At 51.4% G+C, this 12,292-nt stretch overlaps 1 protein-coding gene across 3 annotated transcripts in view; it reads right to left on the bottom strand.

Moving 5' to 3' along the window:
- Positions 1 to 12,292, bottom strand: part of Ttc7a (tetratricopeptide repeat domain 7A) — a 101,810-nt gene that overhangs the window by 84,335 nt on the left and 5,183 nt on the right. For 2 of the 3 annotated variants that reach the window (XM_029471351.1, XM_021186046.2), the window contains exons 2-4: positions 9,750 to 9,913; positions 7,112 to 7,280; positions 6,022 to 6,144 (exon numbers count right to left, since the gene is read on the bottom strand). In XM_029471351.1, the coding sequence (XP_029327211.1) occupies positions 6,022 to 6,144; positions 7,112 to 7,280; positions 9,750 to 9,913 (456 nt within the window). The remainder of the gene's footprint in view (positions 1 to 6,021; positions 6,145 to 7,111; positions 7,281 to 9,749; positions 9,914 to 12,292) is intronic. The other variant, XM_021186047.2, reaches the window with a different exon arrangement.

The following is a 12,292-nucleotide window of genomic DNA, read 5'->3' as shown; positions in this document are numbered from 1 at the left end:
GTGTGGTGTGTGTGTGTGTGTGTGTGTGTGTGTGTGTTAACATAATCTTTACATTGTCTTTTGGTCTCATGTAGCCCAGGCTAGCTTCAGGGATGACCATGAACTTCTGGTCCTCCTGGCTCCAACTTCTAAGTGCTGGAATCACAAGCGTGTGCACCATGCAGTCTTCTATGGTGCTGGGAGCAAGCCCAAGCCTTTGTATATAACAGACAAGCATTTTACCAACCAAGTTACATTCCCAGCCCTAATAGTATTTTTTAAAAAGATTTATTTATATTTTTGAAATAATTTTCCTACAGGGTCTCTGTGATGACCAAATCTGTGGTTCTCCTGCTTCGGCCTCTGCAGCATCTGGGATTGCAGGTAAGCACCACTGTGCCTTGTGAGTTATTAGCTGTTTATGACAGGAGTCACGGCATCGTGTATGGACTTACTTTTATTTTTCAAAAGTCCAGATAAAGTAGTAAGAAAAAGTGACTTAGAAGGATATATCTCAAAATGTCCACAATGACCGAAGTCTTCATTTTCCCAAACAAAAAGTGGGGAGGGATTACTAAAGCCTAACTTGTGATGAAGCCACGTAACTAAAGCAAACATTAATAAAAGGCGTTGCTATGATGCTCACAATGACCGCCCAGTAAGCACGCTTCTCTCCAGCCTCACGGGTGAGGAGTGCTAACTCAGGGAAGAGCAGATTCATTTCAAGACCCGTGAGGTAAAAACCCCAGAATGGAGAGCAGATGCCAGTCCTTCCCTGCCTTCAGCGCAACCTTCCAGTGTGTCTTCCTTTGCCCTCAGCACCCACCAAGGCTCTCCAAACCCCAGGCTCTTCTCTCACCTACCACTGGAGTGTCTAATGGCTGAGCTATCAGCCTGCTGGAGGGAGGTCCACGTATGCACGCTGACTTCTCAAATGCACTCCCCAAGCCCTACCTATAGCCCACACCCCAACTCCTTCTGAGGAGAGTGTTATGGGTTAAATGTGAAATGTCCCATGCAGGCTCGTGTGTTCAAATATCCACTAGTTGGTGGTGCCATCTCAGGAGGTTGGCGAACTGTTACAAAGGAAGGCATAGCTGCCTGGCCTCAATGCTTGTCCAGTTCTCTACTCCTTGATCAGCCAGTGTGAGCCAGCAGACTTTTGTCACCAGGTGTGGTGTTTTGAGTGTGTTTGGCCTGGGGAGTGCTACTATTTGGACATGTAGCCTTGTGGGAAGCAGTGTGTCACTGTGGGCGTGGGCTTTAAGGCCTTCGTCCTAGCTGCCTGGAAGCCAGTCTTCTGATCGCCTTCAGAACAAGATGTTGAACTCTCAGTTCCTCCTGTGCCATGCCTGCCACCTTGATGCTAATGGACTGAACCTCTGCACCTGTAAGCCAGCCCCAGTTAAATGTTGTCCTTTACAAGAGTTGCCACTGCCATGGTGTCTCCTCCCTCCGATGGGGCCACCTTGCCTTCACTGCCGCAGACAGAAGAAGCAGCATCTTTAGCCTGTTTGGTGTCTCTCAGCCCAGTTGGCATTTAGTGCATGCGAGGTAAGCGGGCAGTGAGCACACCCAGCCTCCTCCTCAGTCCCCCCTCTCTAGCTGGAAGCCAGCCCCTTACTCTGGGGCCCATCGCCTGGGGCAAAAGCAGTGGTATCCCTTCTCCACAAGCCAGACAACCTACACCATGGGAAAGAAGCCAACGCCAACACCCAACTCCTGTCACACCAGGGCAAAACACAGCAAAAATAAAACCAGATATGCTACCATGTCCTGGAGCAGCTTAAGAAGCCATAGACTCCCCAGTGAGAACAGGGTATCTTAGGATTGCACTAGCAGGAAGTGAATAGAAACAACCACCATCGGCACACCTAAGTCCTTTGAGGAGGAAGTGGGCTGGCTCGGGGCCCCAGAGCTCTCATAACTGCTTAATCTGTATCCCTCCTCCCCCAGAGTTCACTACATGTGGACGAAGGTCACATTTCTTCAGTGCTAATGAGCTGGCCTGCCTAAATCTGGGCAGGAGAAATGGAACCAGTCTGGCTGAAACACAGGGCAGTGCTGGTCCTGAGGGACCCCCATCCCTATCCCCAATCCCACCATAGCGGAGCAACAGTGATTCCCAAATTAGGAAGCAACAGCTAAGGTCTGGAAGGCTCAAGGGGCCTCCAGCATTAGCACACTGAGGTACCAGGAAAATGGATGGGGCAGGCTTGAACAGAGTGCCAAACAACCTAACCACTGCAGGCCCAGGATGCTGAGAACAGGCCTTGAAGTATCTTAGAGCTAGTTAAAACCTCAGGGCTTAGACACTCAGAAAAGAGGGCAGCTTGTTCCCTGGGCCCATGGAGGTCTCAGACTTAGACCTTTGAAACGAGGAGCAGACCATGGAATGCTCTATGGTGGGGCAACCCTCGTTCAAACCTCTAAGACACCAACCAAGATACCTGAGCCTCTCTGCCAGCTCTCTGTTCCCAAGGCCCTCTCAGTGGGACAGCTTGCCCCTCCCCCACATGGCCATCACCCACTTCCCTGGGCTCTCACCTTGCTTGTAGCTACCAATGGTCCATTCCAGGTTCAGATCACCTTCCTAGCTCACTGGAAAAGGCTCTACAGTCAGGCAGTCCCTCTCCCATGGTGGCTCCCACTGGTACCTCTTGAACAAAGGGGATGAGCCCAAAGCTGGAGTCAGAGAAGACTGGGCTCATATGGTGACTATGCTGTTCCGAGTGTGACCTGAGAGAGCCATGGCAGCCTGGCCCCAGAGCTTTACCCTCTATTCCTTTGACCTACTGTGGTACCAGCACCCTGATCTCCCTCTGAGGAGACCAGAAGATCAGACAAGGGAATCTCACCCCTGCCCAAGCCAACAGTCTAGTTGTGGTTCATCATAATGGGCATCACCAGGCCAGATGGATAGGGCTTTCCATAGACGCTTAGGACATAGACCATAGGACACCTGGGATGTTCCGCTCACACTAGAAGGGGAGCTGTCCAGCAACAGCAGCCGCCCATTCTTCACAAACTAAAGGCTGAGAGCCAGGACAGAGTCTCCCATGAAACAGGCCTGGGGTCAGCCAAGTGGCCAAAACACCATGGCCATGCAGAGTCCATGGCCATAAGCTACAGACCTGCCTGCTTTGTGGGTTTCTATTTTCTGCCTTTTAGAGACAGCAGACTTCACTACTGTTAAGACCGACTAGCCGGGCGGTGGTGGTGCACGCCTTTAATCCCAGCACTTGGGAGGCAGAGGCGGGCGGATTTCTGAGTTCGAGGCCAGCCTGGTCTACAAAGTGAGTGCCAGGACAGCCAGGGCTACACAGAGAAACCCTGTAACGAAAAACCAAAAAAAAAAAAAAAAAAAAAAAAGACCGACTAAGACTGGGCAGGAAGGAACAACGGCACCAGGCAGCACATACCCCCAGTTCTGGAAACTTCTAGAATGCTGCTTCCCTGGAGCCTTAACCACAGCAGGCAGGCTCTGCTCACTTGCCCACTGGTCACACAAGGGAAATGACCTAGCTGTTCATCCCTAACAGGTGCTTGCTCAATCAACTGCTGAGAAATCATATTTCTTAGTGGAATGCGGGTCAGAGACTTTAACAAACACTAGAGGCCAGGCCCCAGGAGGAAGGAACCCACTGAGTAGACAGAATAGGGTGAACACACCACATAGGCTCCGGGTGAGCTTGGTGGAGGAGAGGCGCTATACTCTGAATAACTCAGGGAGACTCACTTAGCCTGCTCAAATGCGATGTTGGGGGGTTCATGCTCAAAGTCAGAAAGAAGGATAGGAACCAGCTAGGACAGTGACTCAAGGAAAAGCAAGGGACAGAATCCCAGAAATGTCTTTTCATGAAGGCATTTTCTTCTACTTTAGTGGAGCAAATGTATTTCTCCATTGTTTTGGGTTTCTTTCTACATCTGTCCATTTCTGTGCACACAGCATAAAAGTCAGAGGACACCTGTCAGAGGTTAGTTCTCGCCTCTCACCATGTGAGTGCCAAGGACTAACTCAGGTCACCAGGTATGGTGGCCTGCTGAAGAACAGCTCCCATAGGCTCATACATTTAAATTCCCAGTCGCCAGTGAGTGAAACTTTTATAGGATTGGAAGGATCAGGAATGTGGCCTTGTCAGAGGAAGTGTGTCACTGGGAGTAGGCTTTGAGGTTTCAGAGTCCATGAGGAGCCCAGTCTCTCTCTGCGTGCAGATAAATGTGTAGCTCTTAGCTACTTCTCCAGCACCACACCCTGCTGCCACGTGGACCGTGGACTAATTCTCTGAAACTGTAAGCCAGCCTCAATTAAACGCTTTCTTTTGTAAGAATTGCCTTGGCCGTGGTGTTTCCTCACAGAAATTGAACAGTGACTAAGACATCTTGCTTGACTGCAAGAGCCCTTACCCACTGGAATGCCATCACACAAGAGGGCCATTTTGCCAGTCCTCTGCCGCTTCTGAATGAAGCTGACATAGAGAATTCCTCTTTTTGCCCTTAGAGCAGTTGGACGGCCAAGTATTCCCTGACATGGTATAGAGACATACATGTGTCAAATGCTGCTCTTTGGACAACAGAGACCCAAACTACTACAACTAAGGTCCCTGTCTCAAGGGACCAATGAGGTTTAAAGTCAGCACCTCTGACACTCTGGGAACAGAGCTCTAGTCAGATAATGAGTGTACCTTCTGTTCTTCTAGGATGCCCTGAGGGCCACAGCCAAGTCCCTCTGCTCTAAGGGGGAAGCTATGATTGGGCATGCCTTTGTGTCTTTGAGGATGGGAATGGAGGGGCCAGAAGCCAGTCCTGAACCCCAGAAAGAGAACAGCAGCTCACATGTGGCCCCCCTCAAGTCTCCCAGGCTAGCTGGCTCAGGCCCAGCTCTAACCCAGAAGCTCTGTCCTCTCCCTCTTAGCAAAGGCTAGCACCAAGTGAACCCCACACTTGAAAAAGGGGGTGCTGAGGAGACTGCTCAGGGGTTAAAGGGCTTGCCGTACAACCATACAGACCACAGTTGGGATCTCCAGAACCCACATAAGTGCTGGGTGGGAATGGCGGCCTGCTGTACTCTCAGTCTCGGAAGGCAGAGACAGCATCCTCAGGGCAAACTGTGTGTTTGAGAGACCCTGCCGCGGTGAGAATGGAAGAAGAGCAACTGAGGACTCTTCCCAACACTAACTTCAGAGCCCCACATACATGCATGCACACACATGCATGAGGACCCAAACATGCATATAACACATGCGCATGCACACACACACACACACACACATGCACACGTGTGCAAAAATGAAAAAAGAAAAAGAAAGCTACAGTCTGACAGCCAGAAGTGCTGGAACTCGGCCAGGCTGGCTCATTCAGAGGTCACCCAGAAGCAGAAAGAGCCAAAATGGACAGGCTCCTGGGACGTGGAGGATGCTATACGTGATGTCCTGGGTAAACGGCTTCCCTCCCACCACCTCCGTTTCCTGATCTAGAACACAAGGATTTGGTGTAAAGCCTTTCCGCCTACAATCCTGAATGCTACTCCAGAGGATGCCCAGGTTAAAACCCCCGCTCTGTGAGCTCTGGCAGGAGCCACTGCAACCTCTGCTCCTCACGTGTAACCTGGGGTCTTCGGACCCAGGTGAGTCACGCCTGACTTGGCGTGAGGATGTGATGGCTGCTATGACATTACTCTGTGATCTCCGGGCTCCTGCTGTCACTGCCTTCATGCTCTCAAAGGAAGCCACAATCAGCCCTTCTTCCCATCTCTTTGTGAGCCCTCCGGGTGAAGGGACCCACGAGATCCCACAGCCTTCGCTAGGTCACAGCACGCACACACTGACGGCCACGCGCACGGTCTCGAGCACACTCCGGCTCAGGCAAAACCCCGGCATGTCAAGCAACAAGTGTGGTCACTGCAACAGGACAGGGAGGACAAGCAGAGGAGTCAGGCAAGTGGCAGGAGAGGACACATGCAGCCACCGAGGGGTGGGGGAGCCAGCACAGCCTGCAGCCAAGTGGCCCATTCGGCCCATGCGAGCAATGTCGGATCCTTACCTCCCTGGCAGGACCTCTGACCACCAGGACTGGGTTCCCCCAAGAAGCTGGAGGCATGCTGGAGAGAGTAGAGAGCAGGACACAGAGAGCATACGAACTGAGCAAGGCTGGTAGGAGAAAGGCCTGAGAAGGAGCCCCAAGGGAGAATATTCAGTTCGGGATGTCCACAGCTGAAGTGGTTCCCACGAAACCCCAAATATCTGAACACCAATATACATCATCGCTCCCCAAGACTGGCCTGGGGCACAAGGTGCAATCAGAGGAAGAGGTACCTCCAGCCCACCTGTCCTGGGAAACTAACTTGGTAGGTTTCCTAAAAATAGTGGACTCGATAGGCAAAGGACTCAGGGACCTCAGGTCCCCTTTAGCCACAGTCCAGGTCCTCTACAGATGTCACAGTTACTCTAATGAGGACCCAAAGCCTACAAAGGAACGCATCTGTGTCGGGACAGGGAGGGAAAACACATTTTCCTATGTTAGCATCACAGACTGGTGGTTCTGGCTCTTGCTCCAAATGGGTAAGTTTGGGCAAGGCACATTTTCTCTCTGGGTCTCAACCCTTCTTCAAAAGTGTTCTTCAGCCTGGGAGGGGACAGCGTTCCTCCAGGACAGGAAGTCCTTATTTGGGTCTCAGCAGCCCCTCTCTGCTCACAGCAGAGCCCCCGCACCTGGAGAAGGAAACACCAGGCCCGACAAGAACTGGCACACCCTTTAAGGTTTTCTTGGTCTGGTTATGCAACTCAGCTGGTCATGAGAACCCTGGAAGGGTTGGTATCACAACCTCCCTTTAGGTCAATTGCAGCCAAGAAAGGGAAAGAGGGCATCCAGTGTGGTGGCTAGTTGTCAGCAAAGCCCAGGTGAGAACCCAAATCCACCAGTCCCTTGAGCACTAGGCTGCCCGGAGCAGCCCTCCTAGAACAGCATTGTGTAGCCAATGGCCTGGGGTTTACATCTAGACACTGCCTTGTAGTCCCCCACTCACCCCACATGGCTTTCACTACACCAAGTATGCTGCTGCCTGCTCCAGATGCCAGAGATCAGAGTGGGCCAGTGGGGCAGCATGGGAGCCCAAAGAGGCGTGCACAACTACCTTTGATGACAAAGGCCTCCGACAGCAACCGCATCTGATACAGGGGCTTGTTCTCCACGGATATGTCATCAATCCCGGCCCGTGCATACATGCTGACGGCGTCCCGGTACGAGCCCTCCACATAGTGCAGCTTGCCCAGGATCAGCATGGCTTCACACATGTACTGTGGCTGAGAAGACAAAAATGTGTTAGCACATTCCCACTCCAAAGCTTCTACACCTCTCCTGCTGAGCTACGAGCCACGGTGTGCCCCAAGACTCTGTTCAAAACTCTTTCTCCTCCTCCAGGAAGTCTTCCAGGATGCCTTGCTACACTGCCTCCCACAGCTTAGATGACCCCTAATTGCTTCCTGTCTTCACTTCAGGCAGCTCTAGAGTTGAGCCCTGTCTTCTCTCTCCTGAAGCCCCTACAAGGCTCCGATCCAGGCTGACTCCTCAGAAACTCAGCACTTAATCTGAATACTTGGCGGCAGGGAATGAGCCAAATTTTATGGAGCCCCAAATTTATAGAGTATGTGTGTGTGTTTATGTGTGTGTGTGTACTAAGTGAAGTTAGAGAAATGAGGTGAAAGGCTTTAGGAAGAGCTCATGAGTGTGCTGAAGCTGTCACCCACACCCTGCAGCAGGTTTTTTTTGGAAGGGGAAGCAGCCACATCAGCAGCATGGGACAGGAGGTGATGGCCTGCTGGGCCACCATCCTCATCTTAGCAGCCTGGGAGACCCATAATACCTAATCCAAACCCCGCCCTCTCAGTGTCTCCACCACTCAGAGGACTCTCACAGCCTCCTTAGGTGCTCCGCTGCTCTGGCAGGGCTACCCTGGCAAGGCATGCGGCTCACTGCCAAATCACCCAGTACCACCGACAGAGAGGCTGAGTGAGCTGGTTAGGCAGGAGCCCTGAACTTTAGCGTTAGATGGGGGTCTACTCTGAGATCTTCCATCTCTGAGCAGCACTTACTACAGCCTAGTGCACAACCTGCCTATTAGGCCATGCTCTGGCTATTGACCTTGGAACAAGGGCACCAGCCAGACTATAAAGCTCCTGGACATAGTCCTGTTTTCAACCCCAACCTCTCCCACTGGCCGGAGAGGCCCAGTCTGCAGTGGGTAGGCAGGTCAGGGTATCTGTGGTCCCAGGAGACCCTCCTCCATGCTCATCACCATTGTCTCTCTAAGGGGCCAAGTATGAGAGAAAGGGAGAGACAAAGCCAGGCCCCATAGAAGATAACCTTCCGTTCTCCATTCCCATGAAATCTCTGGGACTGGTGAATTCCTATCCTTTATTGTCTATGCTCACTCAGAACCTTTCCCTGTGCCTGCCCAGACTGCCATCTAGTCACTCAGACCCTCCCCAGTTCCAGAAGTTCCCTTCTGTGACGTTCCCACAATGCCTTGCAATACCTACACGCCTATTCCGTTCTGACTACCTTTAGTTCTCAAAGGCTGATTTTTAAAAGGCCATTTGTTAGTTTCCCCAGCCAGGATTCGGGGTAACACATCCCCAACAGGATCCAGCCCACAGAGCTCCGCAGCTGTGTCTTTGCCTTCCCATGGAGAGGTCCCAAGCTACAGGCTCATGTCCCCCCCAGTCAGCCCCATCTTCCTTGTGGTGAAGTAGAGATAATAACACCCGTCCCCTGCCTCCTGTCCCAGGGAGGCTAAGGGCATTAATAGGGCAAAGTCTAGAACACAGCTCTGAACTGCCCGAGAGAGAAGCAAGATAAATACAGGCCACGGGCAGCGATTATGACTGTGTTCATGGGTGAAAGGGCACCAAGACTCGGAGGGACACACTCAGGCCATAAAGAGTGGGTGTTGCTGTTGGCAGATCCCTGTGGACTAATGACGGTTTACAACAGAGCAGCCAAACACTACCGGGACGGTATCTTTCTCTCTTATGGAGCAACGATTAACCGTATCGTTCCACTACTATACTGTGATTTCTCTAATGTCTTCACTTGGCAACATTAAAAGTCTGAATTTTAAGTCTTCTTGGTCTGTCGTCCTAACCAGTCAGGATCACACATCCTGGCCAAGTAGAAGGGTGCCTGCAAGAATTCCCAGGCTTAGGATAACGATCACCCTGCTAAGTAGATCTTTAGCCACTTACCCAGTCTCTGCCTCATGTCCTTGCACTCTCACAAAGAGGCCCAGTAGGAAATAACAGACGAGAACGTCTGACTCTGATAGCGAAACCCCTAGAAGCTGTCCTTCCACCGGCCCAAATTCCTTGGTCATTATTTTATTCCCAACTCCAGTTCTTTGGGCATCTCAAGAGCCTGAGACACCACAACAAGTGGAACCAATTTGGCTATGTGGTTGCCTCTCCCAGGTCTCAGACGTGGGGCTAAAAAGTACCTAGGAAGCCTTAATGAGATGCTGCAGTTCTGGAACCCAGTGGATAGCAGAAGCTAGGGCAGCGGCTTCACATCACTGATCTCCACAGAGCTGAGCTAGCTGGGACTTCAGGAATCACTCAGATTGTAGGATTCTGATAAAAGGAGGAGGCGCCTTGGGACTGCCTTTCCCGCCTCTTCTCCACATCCACTGGAGCTACTTGGGATACACAAGAATCCACCTGCTGCCTAGAGATCCCCGCTCTGCCCTGACCTCTGGGTAAGACAATCTGAAGGCTCACCGGCAGTTTCCCATTGTTGAGGAGGCTGCTCAGGTGGTCCTTGGCTTCATTCAGCCTGTGGTCGGTCTTCTCCAGCAAAGGGATGGAGTTTTTTATTTTGTCGTGGTTATCCTTCAGACACTGCTCCAGGAGGGCCTCCGCTAGCAGCAATTTCACAAAGTCATCTGGAAAAAACAGGACAAGGATTCCTGACTCCTTGAACATGCACTGTAGATATCCTGAGCCCCGAACCATCCCTGCCCAGCACACGAATGGCTCAAGTCTGAGACGATAAAGGGTGCATTCTCCATAAACTTAAATCGTCTCTGAGGACGGAAGAGAGTTCTAACTCAGTCCGGGTGACAGAGCAAGAACCCATTGAAAAACAAAAAGCACCCACCCACTCAAACCACGGAAGAGGAGAACCGTATTGTGAGGGCTTCATCGACCGTTTCACAGTCTCCTAGTTTGTGAGATTGTGTAATCAATTTGCCTCCTCTTAAAGGACTTTAATGTTGCTCAGGACAACCTAGAAACCAAAGAGTGAATGTGGCATGTACTGTTTCCTGCGTCATTTTCAATTCTCTCACATAAAGGGCTGACTGCATGCCTCATTGCCTGGCAAGTAGCTTTAGATGACTTGATTGTGCTCCCCCTATAACAACGAAATCCCAGTTTTGTTACTACCACATTTCTGCTACCTATGGCAGACAGACAGACAGACAGACACACACACACACACACACCACAGGGGAGCCAAGTATCTGGCATGCAGAGCTTAAAGTCCAACAGTCTCACGAGGCTATGCTCACTGCCTGCCCCATCACCCGGGAGAAGAACTACTGAATGGACAGGCCTAATAAATACCTGTGAGGTGAGTCAGCTCTCCCAGCTTTCCTGAGAGGAAGCGGATAGACTGGGGAGCTATGTCAGTTCCTGTCGTGTGTCTAGGAGCATCTGCTCTGTCCCAGCTTTTCACAGTTCTTTCAGCTGCCACACTACTCTCTGTTTCTGAGAATCGCTGCCTTTGCTCAGTCCTGGGGCACTATCTGAATTCCTTTGAGGAATCTCCCTTCCTAACAACACCAAGCGGCCCTCAACCTGAATCGCAGCCACACAGTCAGTCCCACGAGGGTTTGCCCCAAGGAAGCGTCATCAGATCCAGTGTTGTCAACCTCAGGATTTTTAAAATTAACATCCTGAGAATTTGCCTTTAAAAGCACAGCTTTCCAACTGCAGTGGAGAGCTGATGGAACACGGAGCTAAAGCAACTTCGAGAAGGGATTACTTGGCAACACCCTACAGATAGATGCCTTTGCATGTGTGTAAAACAACCTACTGGCAATTCCTCACCCAGCAGCAGGTATGCTAACAAAACAAAACAAAAACAAAAACAAAAAACCCTGAGAGGGTCAATGGTGGCTAATTAAAATTCCATACGTCCATAAAAAGGGGCATCCTGCAGCCACAACATGGGCTGAGGGTGTTCTGTATATGCAGCGGTGGATGGAACTTCAAGCTAAACTGGTAACAGTGAGGAAGAGGCAGGCAGATCTGATGCCACCCTACTCTACATAGTGAGATCATGGTGAGGCCCTGTCAAAAGAAGAAAGGAAGCAAGCAAGTAGAGTGGGGAGGTCATGGTAGTGACACCCCTTTATTCCCAATAGCAGCATCAGATCTCTGCAAGTCCCAGGCTAGCCTAGTCTAAATAATCGAGTTCCGGGCCAGCTACAGCTACTCTGTGAGACACTGCCTCATAAAAGCAAGATGGAAAAAAGAAGAGCGCATAACAGTGCTGGCAGTCGCAGAGGGCGACCTTCGTTTCCAAATCCCAGCCGGAAGAACCTGGAAGAGATACCTCATCCGCCCCAGCTCCCTCCAGAGCTGTGTACCTCTCTGAGCTTGCGGCTCAGGGCTCTGCGGGGCTTCAGGGAAACCCACAGCAGGGTTCTAAGCCAGCTCCTGTGAACTGCCTCTGTGAACTGTGAGTCCCTCACCGCGCTAACCCAGCTCTTCCTGTGATATAAGAGTCCTGCGCTTTGCCCCAGACTCCCCTCCCTCGCCCACCACCTCACCGCAGAGTCTGCTGCATCAAGCCGGGCAGCGCGGCGGGCCAGCAGCCCCACCACCTCACCGCAGAGTCTGCTGCATCAAGCCGGGCAGCGCGGCGGGCCAGCAGCTCACCCAGCCTTCCTGGAACTACAGGCCCCTGATCTTGGATGCCTTTCATGACAAAAGCGACTTGGGAGTGCCCATCTGAACCTGTGCCACCCAGCGTGGTGTGCAGCAAGCAGGCAGTCTCTGGCTTGTGACACCTCCGCGTGTAGGAAAACGTGAGTGAACAAGTAGAGACTAGACAAAGCATTGTTGAATGGGCTGGATCACATGATTTTAAAAAATCAGAAAGAAGGTGCAGGATTTTGTGTACTTTTTTCTTTCATTTGTGTGTGTGTGTGTGTGTGTGTTAGAGCAGATGGGAGACAAAGAAAAGCCCTCCCTCCCCCAAAGTAGTGTTTGATGAGCTCTAAGGAGAAAGGACTGTGAAAGGGACACTAATGTTT

The sequence above is a fragment of the Mus caroli genome, chromosome 17, assembly GCF_900094665.2.
Source record: "Mus caroli chromosome 17, CAROLI_EIJ_v1.1, whole genome shotgun sequence".
Lineage (NCBI taxonomy): Eukaryota > Metazoa > Chordata > Mammalia > Rodentia > Muridae > Mus > Mus caroli.
This window is presented reverse-complemented; position numbering and strand designations above follow the sequence as displayed.